This window comes from Dipodomys merriami, unplaced genomic scaffold, assembly GCF_024711535.1.
Source record: "Dipodomys merriami isolate MVZ:Mamm:240054 unplaced genomic scaffold, mDipMer1.0.p SCAF_10, whole genome shotgun sequence".
NCBI lineage: Eukaryota > Metazoa > Chordata > Mammalia > Rodentia > Heteromyidae > Dipodomys > Dipodomys merriami.
In genome coordinates, this window is record NW_027202271.1 from 46,880,133 (window position 1) to 46,903,007 (window position 22,875).

A 22,875-nucleotide genomic window follows, 5' to 3' on the forward strand; every position below is an offset into this window, starting at 1 on the left:
TGAAAATCAGGATCCGATACCAAGAGTGGATTTCAACAGCTTGTCTCTTCCCGCCTGCCTTACTGAGCATTCTTGTGGTTCTATTTATCATAAAGTTCCTTTTTTCTCTCTCTAAATACTTAGTGTACTCCCTATTATATTAAGAAAATCTTGGAGAAATATGAGAAAAATCTTGAAATATAAAATAATATGTAAAAAAAAAAGAAGTCTTATTTGCCATTAACCCCCTCAAAATAACACACATTTCCTATTTATATAACTACATATTCCTTTTAGAAACCTTGGAGATCTATAGAAAAATATAAGAGGAAAAAAAGTAAAAGCCCAGTGGGCTGAAATCTGCTATATATGGCAAAACACAAATCCGTAAAGCAGGAACAAAATACATGGCAGTTTTAAAATAGATATTCAATACTAGTTTTGGGGAAAAGCAGCTTAAATATGAAAATGGCTGTGTTGATGGTGACTGGTTAGAGTTTTAGAGATGAACAGGCAGTAACTTTTCACAATATCTTTTCTCTGTCTTCCCCATCTAAAACATGCTTCCTTATCAAACAGGAGAGGAAAAGTTGTGGCATTTTCTTCAAATAACAAGGTAGAAATAACATTAAGAAGTTAGTAATGGGAATGAGATTAAGGAAGATAACTTATGTGTAAAAAACAGATGTGACCCAGCAAAGCTAAAGGACAGAGAAGAGAACCAGGCAGAGACCAACTAGGGACAGCAGGCCGAGAAGCGTGAGGCTAGAAATCTGCTCTTGCCACCAGATGGCAGGCCTGGCCCAGAGCAGGGTGGAGGCGAAGCTGACCTGGACGGCTGCAGAGCAGGACTATGGATGAGAGCACCAGGGTGAGAACTCCAGCCCAGCAGTGAAAGGCAGATGATGTGACCAGAGCACTATTTTAGACTGAAGAGAATGCCATCACAAGGTCTTCCCAACCCAACAATTCTGTAATGCTACTCCACACTTCCCAGACTTCCCGGCTGATGTACAAAGGACTAGAACAAGAGCTGAACACATTCTGCAAATGGAACAGTGTGTGACAACTAAAGCTCCATTTCATGTCCACTGGAAACCAACTGGAACCAGATGGATGAATCTCACAAATGGTGAGAGAAAGAAGGAGGACACATCACATGATTCCATGTCTGCAAAGTTCAGCGGATGGTAGGAGAAGCCAGGATGGTATGGTAGTCACCTCTGAGGAATGATGGAGACTGGAAAGGGGAAAGAGGAAGACTTTTAGGGGCCGCTGATGATAGTCTATCCCCTGTTGAATGGTACATGACTATGTTGAGAAGTACCCTAATTGTTTATGTATGTTTTTAAAAATTTGTGATCCTAGAGTTTGATCTAAGTCCTCAATGCTTTTTGCTGAAGTGTTTTGTTTAGTTATTGTTTAGTTAGTTTTGTATTTTCAGTACTTAGGTTTTAGCTCAAGGACTTGCACTCTACCATTTTGAGCTATACTCTTTGCCCTTATTGTTTTTGTTATTTTTCAGATAGGATTTTGATTTTTGGCCAGCAGCTGGACTGTGATTCTCTTATGTATACTTCTTGTCCAACTGGGATGGCAGGTGTATACCACTGTGTCCAGCTTCTTATTGGTTTGAGATGGAGTCATTGGCTTTTTGCTGGGACTGGCCTTGAATTGCTATCCTTTTGATTTCAGCCTCCTGAGTAGCTATAAGCCACTGTACCCAGTTTATTTGCTTTTCAGATAGAGTTTTGTGATGTTTTGCCTGGATGGGTCTGGATTACAGTCCTTGTTTTTACACGTAATGAGTAGCTGGAATTATAGGCATGAGCCACTAGATCCAGCCTAAAATTTTGCTTTAAAATAAAGGGAAAAAAATGCAGAGATTAGGTACAATTAGAAATGTGACCATTTTGAAAGAATGAAATACTTGTAATTATCATAGCTCCAAGTAATCATTTTTTATGTATATCAAAAATAGGTACCTTGGGGCTGGAAAGGTGGCTCAGTGGTAGAGCGCTTGCCTTGCATGCATGAGGCCCTGGGTTTGATTCCTCAGCACTACATAAGCAAAAAAAAAGCCGGAAGTGGCGCTGTGGCTCAAGTGGTAGAGCGCTAGCCTTGAGCTGAAGAGCTGAGGGACAGCGCCCAGGCCCAGAGTTCAGGCCCCATGACTGGACCCCCCCCCATCCCTCCAAAAAGTAGGTACCTCACATAGATCAGTAAAGATAGAAAACAAAAAAATGAGATGTGACTGTGTATTTGTTGATAAAGGATTATGTTTTGTATATTTTGAGATCTGAAGGAATTGGGTTGGAAATTGGTAGGAATTGATTGGAATTGGTAGGAAAATTGTAAGAAAAGAATCCTGTGCTCTTCTGGGCTTTTTTTGTTTGTTTGTTTGTTTTGTTTTTTTCTTCAACTCTACTTTCTCTATGCTGAAGAGTTCTGGAAGACTATAAATTATCAGCCCATTGTCCAGAGTGTATATATACATTGGGCATAATTGTGACCAAAATTTTAATGGCTAGCCTTCAAAAGGTAATTTTCTCTTCTCTATTTAGGGATCTGGTGGCCTCAATGGTGAAGAGAATTAAAAATCCCACTTTCTTCCAAAGTTGAGTGAAAGGGGCTCACTTTGGTGGAGGTTTGGTAAATGTCATAGATATTTACCTTACATTTCTTCAGGTCAGTCAGCTTCAGAATTACTTAAGATAGAATTGAAGAGTGCCACCAACTGAAGAATGGGTACACGAAATATGGTAGCTATGATCGAGTATCACTCAGTCTTAAAAGGAATTCAGTTCTGATACATGTTATGTATCAGATGCAGTTATGTAAAATAAGCTAGACATCAAAGGTCAGCTACTGTATAAGTGCACTCAGGTGTTACCTAGCAGAGCCAAATTCCTAGGGATGGAAAGGATGGTGGTTGCCGGGGAACAGAAGAGGAAGGGGGAGAAGTTAGTGGTTCACGGAGTTTTGCTTTTACAGTATGGAAGAGTTCTGGAGATTGGTTGCAGCACAACACAAATGTACTTAACACAACTGAACTGTACATTTGTAATCATTAAGATGTTAAAATGCATGTTGAAATTTTGATGAAAACCTGGAAAAAGATAGTAGTGATGGTCATGGCAAATATACTTAATGTTACTGAATTACATTTATAATAGTTAGGTGGTTTTATACACACACACACACATATAATCTGGCAGTACTGGGAATTAAACTCGGGACTTCATACTTGCAAGGCAGGTGCTCTTCTACTTCAGCCACACTCCTATTTTGTATTAGTTATTTTCAGAATAGAGTCTTGCTGTAAACCTAGCTCAGTCTGGGCCAAGATCCTTCCTCTCGTGCTTCTGTGTCACTGGCAGGTGCACACTGCTGTGCCCAGCTATTGTGTTTCCCCTACGCTGGGATAACAGTGCACACTACAACACCCAGCCATTGGTTGAGATGGAGTCTTATAAACATCTTTTCTCCCCCTGGGGTGGCATCAACACAGCTGTGATATCCCACCTCCCAAGGATCTAGGATTACAAGCTGGAACCACCATGCCTGGCTCAAATTTATGTATATATGACTATAGTTTTTAAAAAATGGTTAAGAAAGAAACCTTGTTATAGCTCTTGCTATAGTTTTGCATGAGTCCAGCTCATGCTAACTCAGGTTGTAATGCCCTAGGATATGAGAGAGAGAGAAAGAGAGAGAGAGAGATTTAAACCGCTTCTGCTTGTTAATCTAGTAGGCAAGGGAGGATAGTCATCTTTTTCTGATGAAGTTCCTAAAATCTATCTGAACTCAATCTGTTTGAAAAATCAAGTGCATGGCCATAAATATATTAGCCTCAAAGATTCACATTGAATTGTTAGTTCATTTGAGGACATCCAAGAAAAGTAATGTGAGATGGAGGTCTGAATATTAACCTCAGCATTCATTCAGCAAACATTTATTGAGCACCAGATTTATGAGGACATTAAGCAATAAGGCAATCTTTGCACTCAAATCCCTGCCAATTTGAATTTTTCCAGTCTAGTAAATTGACCGTTTACATCCTGGCAACAATGATGCTGTTTTTTCTTGGGACTGGTGATTGGTTTAAACACCTCAATTCTAATGCTTAGGCAAATGATGATGATTATCTTGAGCCCAAGGAACATGGCCATAGTAAAAACAACCCCAAAACAACAACAACAACAACATTACCTGAGTATCTGAATTAAATTCTCCAAAACTGAAGAGCCTGGATCTCAGTTCCAATTCTGCTGCTTTTTCCTCCTCTCTCACACACTGGGCCTTGAGCATTTCCTTGTGCTCCAGCAAGAAGGCGACATTGGCATTTCTATTGTAATAGAAGAGAGGGATCCTCGTCTCTAAGTTGCTTTAACGAGGAAAGCAGCAATCCGGAAGCTTCAGCCTCTTTCAGAATGCATCATCACTGGCAACTAGCAAGTCAGACAGGACTTTGTTTTGGAAGACATGGCCTAAAGTGCTCAAGTTACAATGAGGAAAACAAACATAACCGCTGCCTTTTGCTTCCATCAGGAGTCATTTTCCCCTATCTACTCTTACGGTTCCCTGAAGATCCCACAGAGCAGCAGAATGGAGGCTTCAGGAACTCAGGCTGTAGTGTGTGTTCTCAAGCTAGGTATGTGTTCTCAGATCTGGCCAATTAGAAAACCTAAGGAGCCAAGGAATCCCTCCCTTACCCAGTTTAGATTCTTGGAAGGAACCTCTGGGTCACAGGGCTTACCTTCTTTTCCCTATCTGCCTGCACCTGTCTTATCCCAAAAAAGTATAGGGGGGGGTGTGGAAATCACACACCATAAAGACTGAGAATAATACAGGATTCAAAGGACATGTAGTGGTAATGGTGGCTGGGTTTTGGACAGATTAATTTGTTCTGAAGATACGTGTAGCTTGATTCATTATAAAAAAGATTTCCACCTTCTGGCAGAAAATGGTTCTCAATGCCTGGCTTATGAAATCGTAATCCCTTTGCACAACACATTAATAACAATAAAATTATATTTAAAAGTTTTACCCATTTTTTCCTAATGGATAGAAATAGAGATCTATTCTCTGTGGCTTGAATCTCTTTTGTGAAACAATAATAATATAAAATTTTAGAGTAAGTATGCAGCCTCCTTCCCCTGACATAAGTCTTGATATGAAATAGCACTGATATAAAAGGATATAAGCCAGGCGCCAGTGGCTCACGCCTGTAATCCTAGCTAATTAGAAGGCTGAGATCTGAGGATCATGCTTCAAAGCCAGCCTGGCCAGAAAAGTCCATGAGACTCTTATCTCCAATGAACTACCAGAAAACTACAAGTGGTGCTGTGGCTCAAGTGGTAGAGCGCTCACCTTGAGCTGAAGAGCTCAGGGACAGTGCCCAGGACCAGAGTTCAAGCCTCATACTATTTTTCTTGTTATGGTACTGGAGTTTGAACTCAGGATCTCACACATTTGCTTTTGTTATTTTCGGATAGGGTCTTGTGTTAGTTTTCCTGGTTGGCCTGGACTTTGATCCTCCTATTTACTCTTCCCACATAGCTGGTACTATAAACATGCACTACTTCACTCAGGCATGGTTTCACTAGCTTTTGCCCAGGATAGCCTCTTACTTCCACCCTCTCGATTTCTACCCAAGTAGCTGGATTTATAGGCATGAGCTACCATGCCTGGCTTAAAAGATTATACTACTAAATAATAGAAAGTTATTTTTCTGAGAGTCACAAACTAGAGAAAATGCACTTATTAACACCCAAAACATGACATGATTTAATTACAGAAATGATACCTAGCTATGTGATGGGGTAAACATTATACTGAGAAAAAAATTAAGGCTGTAGAGACATTGTCTTATTTTTAGTCTTCTAAACTATCATTATTACTAGCTAGGAAGACATGTTCACAAGGAAAAGGAAGCAGGCCAGGCTATTCTATGCAAGTACAGCTTCTTCCTTTCACACCCATAGAGTAAACTATTATTAATTTTAAAACATCCTACCCACATCCTGAGACATCATGAGCAAGAGCCATCATCAATGAGCTGGACATAGTTTCTGGTCAGGAATTGCTTCATAGATTAAATGCTGTTGTTTTTAATGACTTACATCTTATCCTGTATAATTTTTTCTCTTCTGTTGACCTCATCAAGATTTTCATCTATTTCTTGGGAATACTGGACCAGATTAAGATTTTGCTCTTCCAGCTCAGTGAGGACTTGAAGTAACTCTTCTGGTTCCTTGAAGTAAATCTCTGGCTCCTAACCAATAATGAAGAATGCAAGTCAGATATACATATACAGATACATACATACACATACACACATGTAACCCATCTGGAAAATGCAATGGAGTAAAGTAACACTGGTTCTAGCCAGACTGCCATCATTGTGACAAGAATACCTGAGATATCAACTCACAAGAAGCAAAGGTTTGATTCAGAGTTTCAGGGGTATCAGTCCAGACACTTGGCCCATCACTTCGCACTTGTGGTGACACATCATGGTAGGAGCACATGGTGGTGGCAACCTGTTCACCTAATGGTGGCCAGGAGGGAGGAGAGATGGGCTAATGTCCCAGTAACCCCTTCAGGGATACTTGGCCAATAACCTAACTTTCTTCCACTAGGCCCCACCCCTAACTTATCTTTACTATCTCCCAAAGCATGGGCCTTTATGTGAACATTCTTTCGGTGACTGTAAGATAGGCAGGGAGAGAATTGATGGGAGCCTTGCATATTTCCAAGTGGGAGATGGCTCTTTGGAAAAGGACAATTTAGGAATGACAGGAGATCAGAGACACTAGATAGAGTAAGAGAACACACAAAAAAAGAGTGCAATCAGGAAAAAAGAAAAAAGAAGGGGTATAGCAGACGAGATCAAGGACAGACGTTATGTCGAAAATGAACTTTACAACTTTGAACTTTGGTGCCGGGGGGGGGGTGGGGAAGGATTGGGTGGGGGGTCAGGGGGAGGATGGGAAGGGATGGGAAGGGGAAACAAAGGAGGAGGCTACAATGCTTGATAAGAAATGTACTCATTATCTTGCCCATGTAATTGTAACCCCTCTGTACAGTATTTTCACAATTAAAAAAAAAAAAAAGAAATCAAGGACAGAAAAGAAGGAAAGGGAACAGCAAGAAAGAAGAAATAGAAGACAGAGGCTAAATGAAAGTGATTTTCTCCTCACCTTGCAATTATTTTCTTTCATATTTTCCAAAGTTTTAAGAATAGTTCGTATGACTTTAAACAATTTTTATAAAAATGACTTGTGTGTTCACATATCTTATTTTCATCATTATTGACAAGTAGCAGAATCAACCTTGATGTCTATGGATGGCTGAATGGGTATTCAGAATGGAATAGAGGAAATGTAATGCAGACATATAATGGAATATATTCAGACTTTAAAAAGGAGAACTTGTTGATGGCTGAACTTTGGGGAAAATGCTATTATATGAAAGAAGCTACCTATAAAAAAGACAAATACTGGTCTAGGAAGGTGAGTCAGTGGTAGAGTGCTTGCCTTGCTTGCATACATGAAGCCCTCGGTTCGATTCCTCAGTACTACATAAGCAGAAAAAGCCAGAAGTGGCGTTGTGGCTCAAGTGGTAGAGTGCTAGCCTTGAGCTGAAGAGCTGAGGGACAGCACCCAGGCCCAGCGTTCAGGCCCCAGGACCAGAAATAAAAAAAAAGACAAATACTATACTATTTGTATGAGTTATCTAACATAGCCAGTCTCTTAGAAAGAGCTAGAGAAGTTGGGAGAGGGGGGTGTTCAATGTGGGCAGGGTTTCAGTTTTGCAAAAGGAACAAGTTGTGTAAAGATCTTTTGCTCAACAATGTGAATAATTAATGCAACTGTGCACTTAAAATGCTTAATTCTGTTTATAGGTTCACACAAAACACAATTGTTAGCTGGGTGTTGGTGGCTCACACCTGTAATCCTAGGTACTCAGGAGGCTGAGATCTGAGGATTCTGCCCAGGCAGAAAAGTCCCCATGAGACTCTTTTTTTTTTTTTTTTTTTTTTTTTTTTTTGCTGGTCATGGGGCCTGAATTCTGGGCCTGAGCACTGTCCCTCAACTTTTCAGCTCAAGGCTAAAGCACTCTGTCACTTGGGCCGCGGCACCACTTCCAGCCTTTTCTGCTTATGTGGTGTTAAGGAATCGAACCTAGGGCCTCATACATGCAAGGCAAGTGCTCTACCACTGAGCCACCTTCCCAGCCCTCCCATGAGACTCTTATCTCAAATTAAACACTCAAAAACCAGAAGTAGTACTGTGGCTCCAGTGGTAGAGTGCTAGTCTTGAGCATAAAGAAGCACAGGGACAGTGCGCAGGCCCTGAGTTCAAGCCCCACAAATGACAAGAAAAAAATTAAAAAAGATATCTTGGGTAAGTCATGTTGTATGAAATAATGGATGTTATTTAAATTCACTTTGAGTCTCTGTGGTTGGATTTCAGGTAAGATAAGCATAAATCAATTTTATAGCAATCAAGATGGGATTGAGTGAAGACTTATTTATTTTCTGGGTCTAGCTACCCAATCCATCTCAAATACATGTCTATTTTCATGGGAAGACTGTAGGTTATAAATCTTCCCAAATCACAACTTTCCTCTATAGACATTGGTCTTTCATAGATAGTTTGATATAGAGACAATTGAAGAATAACATCAATATCCTATTTCCTTCTGGAAAATTTGTGAAATATTTGAAATAGACATTTTAATTTCAAAAACCCTCCAAGCTGGGTGCTGGTGGCTCACACCTGTAATCCTAGCTACTCAGGAAGCTGAGATCTGAGGATTTCGGTTCAAAGCCAGCCAGGACAGGAAAGCCCGTAAGACTCTTATCTCCAATAAACCACTCAGAAAACTGGTAGTGGTGCTGTGGCTCAAGTGGTAGGGCGCTAGCCTTGAGCTGAATGCTGAGGGACAGCACCCAGGCCCAGAGTTCAGGCCCCATGGCTGACCAAAAAAAAAAAAAAAGCGCTCCGAAATACACATGTATACTTTTCACAAAGCACATTATGTAAATTGAGAAATAACGCCTGGTTACCAGAGCAAAGTTGATGTCATTATCTAAAATGAAATCCAAACTGTCTTCAGAGCTGCTACTGTCAGGCCGGCTGTAAGAGAAAAAGAATTCTTTGTGACTTTTCTGTTAACATATTGGCTTTCATTGGGCTCCAACTGAAACAGTTCTTTTCGGCAGCCTACCAGTTAGCCTTTTAGGAAACTGCTCATTGCAGAAATCAGTGTGGTGGGGCTGGGAAGGTGGCTCAGTGGTAGAGCGCTTGCCTTGCACGCGTGAGGCCCTGGGTTCGATTCCTCAGCACCACATAAGCAAAAAGAAAAAAGCCGGAAGTGGCGCTGTGGCTCCAGTGGTAGAGCACTAGCCTTGAGCTGAAGAGCTGAGGGACAGTGCCCAGGCCCAGAGTTCAGACCCCACAACTGGACCACCCCCCCAAAAAAAAGAAATCAGTGTGGTTCCTGAGAATTCAAAAAAAATTTGCTTAGCATCATCTTAGCATCATCTACCTAGATATGACCATATTAGATGATGCTAAGCAAAATGAACCCCAAGATAGGGACACAAGCGATTTTTATCTTTCTTGCTGTTGTTTTTAATGTACTTATAATCTACCATGTGATTGTTTTGTTTCTTTTGTATGTTCTTCCCTCATTGTATAATCCTTGTTTTCACTGTATTTGATTCCAGTGTCCTGCATCATATACATACATTTTTCTAATTTGGGGAGGGAATGTTGAAATAAGGATACAGGTTGACCCATTGTAACAAGGAGATATACAAGACACTATGTTGAAAATGAACTTTACAACTTGGGAGGAATTGGGGAGGTGGGGAGAGAAGGGATGGTAGAGGAAAAACTAAGGAGGAGGTAACAATACTCAATAGGAAATGTACTCATTACCTTACTCATGTAACTGTAACCGCTCTGTACAGTATCTGTACAATTATATATATATATATATATATATATGTATGTATATATGAAAATGGGGTTCAGTTCCAGTAGAGGGTGTGGCTACAAATGGGCCATATAACAAGGATCCTCTATGGATGTTTTGGATTTGCTATGTCTGGTCAATTTGCTGACTGTGGCGTTGGGCTACACTTTTGTAAGATGGTGTGCTACTGGGAGAAGTTGGGGCAGCGGAACATGGGATCTGTCTGTACAATTTTTAGAATTGCATGTGAACCTATAGTTAGCTCAAACTAAAAGATGAATTAAAACTCTAGTGATGGGTAAATGCTGCAGAAATAGAGTGGCTTTGGGGCCCCTAAAATTCAGAGTCAAGTGTCTGAGTGATCATTGTGGGCACTGTAATGCTGCCTCAGAGCTCTCCTTCAGGGCTGGTAACCTAGGCATACTATATTTTCTTAAGTCTCCCTTGTCAAAGCCAGAGTTGAAAACGAGCCCTTTACAAAACAAGTGTACATGAATCAACAGCCCGGACTACTGTAATAAACCATACCACAGTGGATGGTGAGAGAGGAAAACCCCAGAGGCAGGGGACTGGCACTGTCTACAAATCAGACTTGCAGGTCCTTGTCAAAGAATTCAGATGCCAGAGAGCTGGGTCACCTCAGGAGCACACAGAAGCAGCTCCAGTATTTGTCCTGATACCTGGGACAATCTGAGATGGGGGTCTCTGTGTGGGGGGAAGAGGGCTAACAAGAGCTACTTTCTAAAACTCTCTCTCAGCTTCAACGCGGGTGACTAAGTATGTACTGTACCTGAATGATTTCTTGACCTCTGGGATTAAATTGACCTTCTTGAGGTGCTTTCCTGTTCAGAATGCCCAGGGAAGTCGTCCCATTGTGATGGTATAGGGAGAGAAAGAATGTGGCTTTAGAAATTGGTCTTTGCCATTTGGGATGAGATATTCAATTTCACTTCACATTACTGTTTCAAGTTGTGATCGTTTTATCGTCAGAAAGATAATCATATGGAAAATGGAACTTCTACTGAAACTGGGATCCAAGAATAAGTATAAAATCAAAGGCATTTTGGCTGTGATGGTGGGGGACATGATTTGTCATAAGCATGTTGTAACTACTATTGGAAGTCACAAACTAGGGACCAAAACTAAGAAATGCATGTTAATAGATATATATGTGTGTGTGTATATATATATATATATATATATATATATTATATATATATATATATAGTATATACATGTTCATGGGTTCCTGTTTGTATATGTATATGCACATATGTGTATGAAAGAGAAATTAGATATGTGTTATACATGTATGTACACATAACACACACACACACACACACGCACACACACACACACACACACACACATATACCCCATACTCACATCCACACCTGACAGGGCAGGTGCTTCCAAAATGGGTAAGTTTCTAGCTTGAGCCCACACTACAGATCTTGTGGTTTTCATAGGAGGATGTTGATTTTTAAATGTCCAAAAATCAAACAAGGACAACACACTGGAGCCAATTTCCTGGCCTGTGGTTGTAGGGTCCTGTGGAGGGAGGAGGGGACCATCCATCTAAAGGGGATCATGGCCTTAAAGAAAGTTCTGGAAGTTTCTATTCTTCCCAAGAGAGATTTATCTAAGTCACAGACCAACGGCCATCACTTGATTGCCCCTGGCCTGGTGTCCTGGACTGTAGCTAGGCCTTCCTTTTCTACTTGGAGGAACATTCTCCAGTTTTCCTTTGGGGAATTAAGTCACACTTCTCAACTTTTACCTTTGTTCACTTTTACTGAATAATGTTCATCTGATGATGTTTTTTCAGATCCATCCACCCGGTGGTGTTTTTTATGTGAACTTCCTGTGCTTTCTAAAAATGAAAAAAAAAGGAGGAGGGGGAGGAAATATTTTATTATGTTTTTAATGTAAAATGCCTATTATGGAAGTTAACAGTTTTTTTTAAATTGTATTTTATTTTATTTGAGAACATACTGTACAGAGGGGCTACAATTACATGGGCAGGATAATGCATACATTTGGAAGTTAACAGTTTTTATAGATTGCGGATGGGAGTGTCTCATCATCAGGGGAGATTATTTTTTGTAGAAACTTTCAGACTCTGAAATACAAGATGGAGATCTCTTATTCTGCAGGTGATGAAGGTTGGTCTCTGGCATAGGCAGAATGGACTTTGGGAGATTGAGGGGCTCCACTGGTCCTATCAGTCTGTCATTACCTGTGAAATTCCAGTAATTGCCACTGACACTTCTTGACTAAGTGGGTTCTGAGCATTCCTCTATTTACATATGCATCCAGGAGGACTAAGTCTTAAGCTGTCAAGTGCTTGCAAGTAACTTCTTTATTATGATTCCTATTTCCCTCTTGCTCCATTTTTCTTTTTCCTTTTCTTTCTTTTTACAGTACTGGCATTTGAATTCAGGGCCTTATGCTTGCTAGGCAGGTGCTTTACTGCTGAGCCATGCTCCAGTCCTTTTGTTTTTAGTTTGTTTTACGATAAAGTCTCATGCTTTTGCCTGGACTGGCTTCAGATTGTGATGGTCCTATTTCTACCCCACCTATAACACCATACCCGGTCCTACTTGTTCAGTACCCTTTAGTGAACTGTGAGCAAGTGTCAGTACACACACACACACACACACACACACACACACACACACACACACACACACACACACACACACACACACACGAAAGCTGAGTGGTAAAATGAGTAAGGTAATCATCAGTGGTATCCTGGGAATGTTTAACAATCAGCTCTCTGAAAAACACAATCTCCTTTACTTGTGCTTTGCTTATGTCTGTGATGTAAATGCTCATCTCTCAGCTGAGCTCCACTGTGGCTCTCTGTCTTTTGGGACGTCCTGGAAACACCCTAGGAAGAAAGCTGCTTGCTTCCTTGCCCTCTCTTCTCCCAGGGATTATTCTGCTTGGTGCTTGGTGACCAAGGTCTGCAAATTCATATTTCTTACATTTAACCAGCTTTCCAGAATGTTTTTCAGGTGGGATCATGTCCAGTCCTAATTACCACATGTTGCTGAAGTCTTCCATTTTTCTTTGTACCTCCATTTTTGATCACTGATTAAAGTGTTTATATAATGAGATCAATTTCTAGTCCATTGAGTTGACTTCCCTACCGCTATTCTGCTTACTGAAATGGCATGACTAGTATATAATATGCTAAAGGAATAATAACTTCCTTTATTACTTTCTCACTTCAAAGTATTTGTTTCTAGGTAACAGTAGCTCATGGTTGTAATCCTAGCTACTTAGGAGTTGGACATCCAGAGGATGACAGTTTGAAGCCCCAGACAGAAAAATCTTTGAGAATAATAACCAAAATAACCAACCAAGTCAGGCTGGAGATGCAGCTCAAGTAGTAGAGTTCCAACCTAGCAAACGGGAAGCCATGAATTCAAACTCCAGAATTGGAAACAAAACAAAACAAAAAATCAGTACTTGTTCATATTTCTTTGGGTAACATGTATACATTCGTTTCAGGAAAATTGGTAACTTTATAATACTAATCTTCCTATCTGAAAACATAAATCTTTCTGTTTGTCAGACTAGCAGGTCACATACTTTAAGGGTTGGTTTTTTTTTTTAATTTAATTTGCTTATATATTTATAGTTAATAAGATCAGCTTATTTAAGATAATTAGTTAATAAAGTATAATTGACTTTATATCTGTTGACTGTATAGAAAACTTTATTATTATCTTTAATAATTTTTGATTATTATTTCTATGCTATTTATTTCATCTCAAAATAATACGTTTCTCTTTTTCTATGTATATATTTTTATGGCTTTACACTTGCAATGAACCTGAATTTCCAAATGAACCATTTATAGTAAGAGGTAGTGGGAGCCAGGCACTGGTGGCTCACGCCTGTAATCCTAACTACTCAGTAGGCTGAGATCTGAGGATTGCAGTTCAAAGCCAGCCCAGGCAAGGAAGTCTATAAAGACTCTTATCTGCAATTAACCACCAGAAAACCAGAAGTGACACTATGGCTCAAGTGGTAGAGTGCTTGCCTTGAGCTGAAGAGCTCAGGGACGGTGCCCAGGCTCAGAGTTCAAGCCCCATCACCACCACCACCAACAAAAAAGAAGTAGTAGGAATCCTTGTAAAATTCTAACTATTCAAATACATACCGCCCAATTGAAGCAGAATATTTCAGAATCAAGACTATTTACTTAATTAAAATTAAGACTACATGACTTACTTGGTACTATTTTTGGAAGAACAATATTACTTTTTTGCGCCTGCTCTTTTTTTAGTGTTTGTTGTAGTTGCCAATGTTTTGGAGATAATTTCAACAGAAAATATCCATATTGCATGTACTCCCTGAGAAGGAATTCTGTTTTTGTTATGTCACTTCAAAAGAAACAAGAATATGGTTAGTTCCATCAGTATTAAAGCATATACAATACTTAAAATTAATTCTCTTGATAATATACTTATATAACAACGTACTCACAAAATTAAAAGTGTGACTATAAACATACAGGCTTCAACAATGTATGATTAGAAAGATACCTATAGGGCTGTTATCTGAATAAAATATGCTAAAACTAGCTGGGTGCCAGTGGCTCATGCCTGTAATCCTAGCTACTTTGGAGGCTGAGATCTGAGGATTGTAGTTTGAAGTCCATACAGGCAGAAAAGTCTGTGAGACTCTTATCTCCAATTAATCACAGAAAAAGCCAAAAGTGGCATTGTTAATCAAGTGGTAGAGTACTAGCCTTGAGCAAAAAAGGAGCTCAAGGACAGCACCAAGCCCAGAGTTCAAGCCCCAGGACTGGCCCAAAAAATAAAAGTTAAAAACTATAATTTTCCTTTGCTTCCTTATTTCTGAATGAAGCATTGTACTGTATTAAATTTTAGACACGGGAAGAAATTAAATAGAATAAAAGACAGTACTGACCTGAGGGGAAGAGAGAAGACTAACACTTTGTGATAACCTACCATGTACTGAGGGTATCATTTTATCCCTCTCACATCTTACAGGTAGCTATTCTCACTTCAGTCTTTTAGAAGAGATGGATGGCTTGCAAAGTCATCCTTTGAGTGTGTGATAGAGTCAACACTTAAGTGGGACCATGTAATTCCCTAATGCTTAAGATACCTGACAGATACCTGGACTGAAAGGTTTCCACCCTTGCTCCGCAATGGTTGAACCCAATCACATTACGAAGTAGACCCAAAGGAATGCAGGTCAGGAAAGCTCAAGTGAAAAGGCGCTCATCTTTCTAGGTCTTCCTTATTAAGATCCTTGTCAGTATTCTTACTGCTATTATAGCATATCAGTGTACTCAGCTTCCATCCTTGATCTGTTAGGCTCTTCCTTCAGCTCTGGTGAGAGCGAGGCTGTCAAGGGCTGTCTGGAGGGTGTCACTGGGTGGCCACTGTGCAGAAATGTAGAACTGTACACAAACATAGAGGCTGCTATTGGGAGTCTACATATATTCTTGGAACAGACAGAATCGTCAAAGTATATCACAGGGTGAGAGAGGGAAAGGAATTCTCTATGCTGAAGGACTTTCAATGTTACAATCCTTAAACAGAGAGGGAAGCTTCTGTGGCCAGGATCTCTTGTGGGTCCTGTAATTATTGTCCCAGGATGGTGAATCTTTATGGAAATTTAAAATCAGTTCAAGTGAGTTTCCTCGACTATAGAAGAAAGAAATATGCAGGTTCAAAAGACAGTGGCAGAGCCGAGAGCTGGTGGCTCATGCCTATAATCCTAGCTACTCAGGAAGCTGAGATCTAAGGACTGAGGTTCAAAGCCAGCCCAGGCAGGAAAGTCCATGAGACTCTTATCTCCAATTAACTAGCAAAAAGCCAGAAATGGAGGTGTGACTCAAGTGACAGAACACTAGCCTTAGCAAAAAAACTAAGTGAGAACACAATGCCCTGAGTTCAAGATACCCCTACTAGCATGCGCATATGTGTATACACACACACACACACACACACACACACACACACACACAACCGCACATACACAAAGTGGCAGATGGTACACAAATAAAAATATAAATCCCAACTCCTGCCCTTGTAAGTTTTTTCATTTTACAGCCTAATTGCAATGTGAGAGTCTACTTAACTAGAAGTATAAATTGATTAAAAAATCATAAGGCAATTGTAAGAGGAATCCCAATTACAGAGAGCAAAATGTAGGGCAAAAAATGTATCTTAAAATGAATAAAAAAGATTCATTATTTAGCCTGACATTGCTTTGTCTTTCAACCCATTTCTGTATCGGCAAGTTAGAAGATTTTTCCAGACAGAAGTCATGTACTACTGAGACCCAGGCAAGAATAGTCCTTGATTGATAGACTAGTAGGACTAATGAATTAAGTAGTTAATTGGAGATAAATGTCTCATGGACTTTTCTGCCCAGATTTCAAATCTCAATCTTCATATCTCAGCCTCCTGAGTAGTTAGGATTACAGGTGTGAGCTACCAACCAGCTCTTGATCAGAATGGTCATTGCCACTTAGGTCTTCTTGCGGAGCACCAATAGGCATCTTTATGGAATGTAAGAATCTAATGCTAAAACATCTGTAGGTTTTATTATCAAAAGGGGAGCAAGTGGCCCAGACCTCACCTTTTTATCACCTGCATCTCCATGTTTGCTTTCTTCAGCTCGGCTGTCATTTGGAGTTTGTTTAGAGTTTCTTGAGCTGCACTGCAAAGTTGAGAGAGCTGGTTAGCATGTGCCATTGTGGGTTCTGAGAAGCGAAAACAAAGCAGCAGTAGGGGAAGGGTTTGGCTAGAAGGAAGACACTGACACTTTGAGAGCGTCTACAGATCTCTGGTCATTTTCTCGAAGGAACTCTTCAAAGGCCATCGCGTCCTCCTGAAGCTTTTTCTCTGCTTTTCTCAGTTGATTTTCCTTCGTTGTTATACATTTATCAAGCTTTTTAATCGTGTTTTTTTTGGTCGCCACAGCATACTGGGAATATTGAAAATGAAAGTGCATCAAGAACATTAGCACACATTTCTAGAACATCCCAGCAGTCTCACAATACAGAGGAAAAAACGCTATACAGGAAGGGATCATTTGTGTTTAGAAGTCCTAGTAGGAGGACATCTTGGGACAATGGCTTAGCTTTTAGTTCACGAAGGAATGTGACCTTGAGGGGGAGGGAGAAGGGAGGTGAGGTGCTCTAGCTTACTTGTGGGAGGAGAGTCAGGGTTGTTCCAAATTGGCTCTGCACGACCAATCAAAGAGCTATGAAGCTGTGAAGAGTTACATAACTCTTCCAAGAGCTGGGCTATCTGCTCCCAGCATGCAACACCCTCCGTCTTTCTTTCTAGGCCTGCGTCAGCTGGGCTGTCTGCAGCCTCCACGTCTACCAGCTTCTTCTCCAGTAGGAAAGGCCAATGGAGAAAGCAATTTCTACTCCACCCTGCCAATGACACATTCTTCTGAGCCATTTAGGAGAGGCCTGTTTAGACCCCTAAGTACAATTTCCACATCTACCTAGGCGTTTTTAGGACAGAATGTAAGAATCTACTTGAGTTTTTAATGTTATATGTGCACAATAAATGATAAATAAACAAAGCTACATCCATTACAATGAATTTAAAGCATAGAAATGACAGCTGGGTGTGGTGGTGCATGCCTGTAATTCCAGCACTCAGAATGAGCAGGCAGGGACAAAACCTAGGCTATAGAGTGAGACCCTGTCTCAATAAATATTTATGGGTCAAACATAGAAATGAGATAATTTTAGGAAATTACAATCAATAATTGGCCCTCTGAGTTTATAACAAAAATATTTTATGTATTACTTTATTCCCCAAGTGTTTATTGAATGTTTGCTATGTGCCAGGTTTGTTTTGAGTGGTGAACAAAGTAACCATGATTGCTTTGACAGAGTGTCTATTCTAGTTAAAGAAGAGTTGATGATATCCAAAGGAATGGGTTACCAGTGGGCAAAGGTAAGTGAAGACTAGCCAGTGAAAATCTTTCTGATAAAAATTCATCGGAAACTGGACAGAAGGAGCCAATCATGCATCTCAGAGACAGCTGTGTGGTTCACTGACCAGTGCCTCCACAGGGAGGAAAGAGAATGTGTGGGGTATTTCAGAAACAGCCTGGAGGCCCTGTGGCTGGAACACAGCGAACAAGGTGGGGCAATGGGAAGAACGAACTCACAGACAGCCAGGGACTAGAGCAGGTTCCTCCAGATCTTCAGCAGATGAGGGACTCAATCTTATTACTGTGCAGAAGAGATTGGCTAAAGGGGATCAAAGCAGGAACAGGAGGCAGGGTTTGGTGGTGAGAGCAACAATTTATATTGTGATATACTTTGGTGTTCTTGAATGTGGATGGTAGGGAGTTGAAAATAACTCCAATATTTTGGCCCAGTCAACTAGGAAAATGGAATTATTATTCACAGCATAGGGAATCTTGCATGAACTATGGATCGCAAGCATAGCAAAGAGTAAAATAAAAGCAACATTTTGAAAATGTTAAGCCTGAAATGCCTACGTATAAGTAGAGATATTAGGGGATTACAGTTGCATCTCTGAGTTCTAGAGTTGAGGCAGAAGGACCGATTTCAAGAAATAACTTTGCAAGATTTCAGCCAGGAGACTGGCGAGAGTGTGGACAGAGCAGAGGGGGAGGACTGTGCATTAGGGCACTGTAACAATTCAAGAGCAGGGAGAGGAAGAACTATGAAGCATATATGCAGTATCTGGCAACCAGTTCCTGGAGACCAACTAATGAAAATGTTTCCAGAAAGATAAGAGTTGAGATGTGGTATGATGGATCAGGCCTATCATCCTAGAAGGACAATCCTGGGGTTCAAAGCTAGTCCAGGTAAAGTTAGCAAGACCCTATCTTTCAAAAACAAAAATGAAACAACAGGGACTATAGCTCAAGCAGCAAAGTGTGAGCCCTGGGTTCAATCCACAGTACTAACAACAACAGAAGCAAAAGATGGAGTCAAATGGGTCAACTTTGACTCCCAAATTCAAGGAAAAAGAGTACTGACAATTTGGTGTGGCAATCAGAAGTGATCTTGGCAAAAGCAGTGTTGGTGAATGATGTGGACAAAAACTTGATTGGGGTTAAGAGAGAATAAGAAGAGAAGTAGAAGTGGGAAATGAAGACAATCCTTGGAAAAAATTTTGCTTATCTAAAGGAGAACACCAGATTGAGACAGAAGATGGTAAGAAATCTGAGAGCTAATGAAAATTTCTTTCAAGGTAAGTAACAAGATGTTTGTATGTTTGTGACTCTAAGGGAAAACTAACCTTAACAAAAGAGAGACAGACTGGCACTGATGGCTCATGCCTGATATTCTAGCTACTCAGGAAGCTGAGATGTGAGGATCACAGTTCAAAGCTAGCCTGGGTAGAAAAGTGCGTGAGAGTCTTATCTTCTTTTAACCACCAGACAACCAGAAATGGAGCTATGGCTCAAAGTGGGAGAGTGCTAGCTTTGAACAAAAAAGCTCAGGCCCGGTGCCTGGGCCCTGAGTTCAAGCCCTATGATTGACAAATAAAATAAAATAAAAGATAAGAAAGAAAATTCCTAGAAAATCATTACCTTCGCTCAATTGAAGCATAACTGATGTTTAACAAACTCCACATGCTCAATGTACATGAATTGGTAAGTGTTGACATAGGTGTACACTTGGAAAATCATCACCACAGTCAAAATAGAGAATAAATCCTTAATGCCAAGAAGTTTCCTCAGCCTCTTTGTAATACATCCTTTCTTTCCCCTCTTTCCAATTTGTTGCCCTGTCAGCTACTGACATGTTTCTGTCTTAGAGACTAAATAGAATTTTCTAAAATTTTACCTAAATGAAATTTAAGTACAAACTATTTTGCTGACTTTTTAAACTTGGCATAATTAGACTCATCCATGTCACTTTGGATAACCACAATATATTCCATATTACTGTTGTATAGTTGTCTATCATGTTGAAGTATTGACTTTGTTTACTTATTTACCCACCCATGGATGTTGCATTGTTTCCTGTTTAGGTCACTTCAAAAAAAGTTGCTATAAACAGGTTTGCTTTTTCTTGGTTAAATACCCAGGAGTAGAATGGTAGTGAGTAATTAGGGCAGGGCGCTGGTGGCTCATGCCTGTAATCCTAGCTACTCAGGAGGTTGAGATCTGAGGATCGAGGTTCAAAGCCAGCCCGGGCAGGAAAGTCCATGACACTCTTATCTCCAATAAACCACCAGAAAACCAGAAGTGGCGCTGTAGCTCAAGTGGTAGAGCACTAGCCTTGAGCTGAAGAGCTGAGGGACAGCGTTCAGGCCCAGAGTTCAAGCCCCACGACCGACAAAAAAAAAAAAAAGAATGGTAGTGAGTAATTAATCTTTGGCCCAGAAATGTGATGTCTCCTACTAAAATGTGAAACTTATTTCTTAGCTTGCATCTATGGTGGTATTTCAGAGCCTTCCTAGCTCTTGATATCTAGTTTTAGTCTTCCACATGTGGATATCCAGTTTTCCCAGCACCATTTGTTGAAAAGACTATCTCCAACATACCTTTTAGACTCTCTTTAGCCATCTGTCAAAAATCAGATGGCTGTTGGTTTGTGGATTAATGTTTGAGTTTTCTTATCTGTTCCATTGGTCTTTGTGTCTATTTTTGTGCCAGCACCATGCTTTTTTTTTTTTTAATTACCATAGCTTTGTAGTATAATTTGAAGGCCAGTATTGTGATATTTCCAGCATTGCCTTTTTTTTTCTTCTCAAGATTACTTTGGCTATTTGGTACCTTTTGTACTAGTTGGTGACTATTTTGTGCCTTCTATCTAAATTTAAGAATTGCTATTTGGGGATTTTTATGGATATTGTTCTGAATTTGTAGATGTCTTTGGGTATTACAGTCATTCATGATATTGATTCTGCCAATTCATAAGCATAGGAGCCCTTCCATCTTCTGGTACCTTCTTCAATTTCTTTCTTCAAGATTTTATAGTTTTCTTTTCTTTTTGGGGGAGGGGGTCACTTGTGGGGCTTGAACTCTGGGCTTGGGCGCTGTCCCTGTGCTCTTCAGCTCAAGGTGAGGGCTCTACCACTTGAGCCACAGCGCCACTTCTGGTTTTCTAGTGATTTATTGGAGATAAGAGTCTCATGGACTTTCCTGCCCTGGCTGGCCTTGAACCATGATCCTCAGATCTCAGGCTCCTGAGTAGTTAGGATTACAGGTGTGAGCCACTGGCACCTGGCTCAGGATTTTATGGTTTTAATTGAAGTCTTTAAACTTTTTAGTTAGGTTTATTCCTAGGGTTTTTATTTTTGGGGTTTTTGTTTGTCTTTGCTGGTCCCAGGGCTTGAACTCATGGCCTATGCACTGGCTCTGAGCTTATTTTGCTCAAGGTTAACGCTTAACCACTTGAGCCACAGCTCCACTCTGACATGGGTAGTTTTATTGGCAATAAGAATCTCACAGACCATCCTGCTAAGGCTGGCTTTGAACTGTGATCCTCAGATCTCAGCCTCCTGAGTAGCTAGGATATAGGTGTGAGCCACTGGTGTCTGGCTGGCATTTTGTTTTGTTTTTTTGTTTTTTGTTTTTGAGGCTACTTTAAATGGAACATTTTCTTCTAATTTCCCTCTCGGCCTGTTCATTGTTGGTATACAAAAAAGATACTGAGCTGGGTGCTGATGGCTCACACCTGTAATCCTAGCTACTCACAAGGCTGAGATGTGAGGATCACAGTTCAAAGCCAGCCCAGACAAGGAAAGTCTGTGAGTCTGTTATCTCCAATTAACCATCAGAAAACAGGAAGTGGGGCCTGAGCTGAAGAGCTGAGGGACAGCGCCTAAGCCCAGAGTTTAAGCCCATTACCAACCAAAAAAAGATACTGATTTTTGTTGATTTTACTTCATACTATGTTGCCAAGGGTATTTATAAGATGTAGGAGTTTTGAAGTAGAATCTTCAGAGTTCTTTAGATATAGGATCATATAACCTGCAAATGGGGGTAACTTGACATTCTTTCCCTGTTAGCATCCTTTTATTTTTCTTGCCTTATCACTTTGACTAAGAAGTCCAATATTATCACATACTTGTCTTAATACTGACTTTAAGAGAAATTATTTGCTTTTTCCCACTTAGTGTGATAATGGCTGTATATAACCTTTATTATATTCGGGTACATTCCTTCTATTCTTATTTTTTTTTCAGAGCTTTTTTTTTTATCACAAATGGAATTTAAATTTGTCAAAGGGTTTTTTAAAAATTAGCTGAGATGATTATGATAATTGTTTCTGATCCTGTTTCTGTATTGTATTACACATTATTGATTCACATATGTTCATACTTAGAATAAAACCAATTTGATCATGACATGCAATTTTTTGATATGTTGTTGAGTTCACTTAGCAAACATTTTGTTGGAAAAATTTTCATGTATGTTCATCCGAGATGGCTCTATAGTTCTCTTCGCTTGTTGTGTCCCTTTCTGGTTTTGGAATGACATAATACTAGTTTTATAGAATGAGTTTGATAGTGCTTCTTCCCTTTCTATTTCATGGACAAGTTTTTGAGTAGTTCATTAAAGGTCTTGTAGAATTTCGCTATGAATATCAGATCATGGGCTCTTCTTTGTCAGTAGATTCTTTATTACTGTTTCAATCTCTTTATTTGTTATAGATCTATTAAAATGATTTATAAACTCTTGGTTCAGGTTTAGTAGGCCAACTTTATCTAAAAACAAATCAATTTCTTTTGGAGTTCCCAGTTTATTGTATACGTTTTCCAAGTATTTCCTAACGATTGTGTGGATCACATCACTAATTTTTTTTAACCTAGGCTAACCTAAAATTATGATCCCCTATTTCTGTCTCCTGAATATCTGGGATTACAGGTATGGGCTGGTCACAAATACATT

The 22,875-nt window shown here is 40.0% G+C and overlaps 1 protein-coding gene across 2 annotated transcripts in view; it reads right to left on the minus strand.

Moving 5' to 3' along the window:
- The window catches only part of Ccdc38 (coiled-coil domain containing 38), a 42,456-nt gene that overhangs the window by 7,885 nt on the left and 11,696 nt on the right, over positions 1-22,875 (minus strand). For both annotated transcript variants that reach the window (XM_069990293.1, XM_069990292.1), the window contains exons 8-15: positions 16,790-16,953; positions 16,606-16,686; positions 14,218-14,369; positions 11,750-11,842; positions 10,760-10,811; positions 9,056-9,125; positions 6,105-6,256; positions 4,192-4,327 (exon numbers count right to left, since the gene is read on the minus strand). In XM_069990293.1, coding sequence (XP_069846394.1) covers positions 4,192-4,327; positions 6,105-6,256; positions 9,056-9,125; positions 10,760-10,811; positions 11,750-11,842; positions 14,218-14,369; positions 16,606-16,686; positions 16,790-16,953 — 900 coding nt within the window. The remainder of the gene's footprint in view (positions 1-4,191; positions 4,328-6,104; positions 6,257-9,055; positions 9,126-10,759; positions 10,812-11,749; positions 11,843-14,217; positions 14,370-16,605; positions 16,687-16,789; positions 16,954-22,875) is intronic.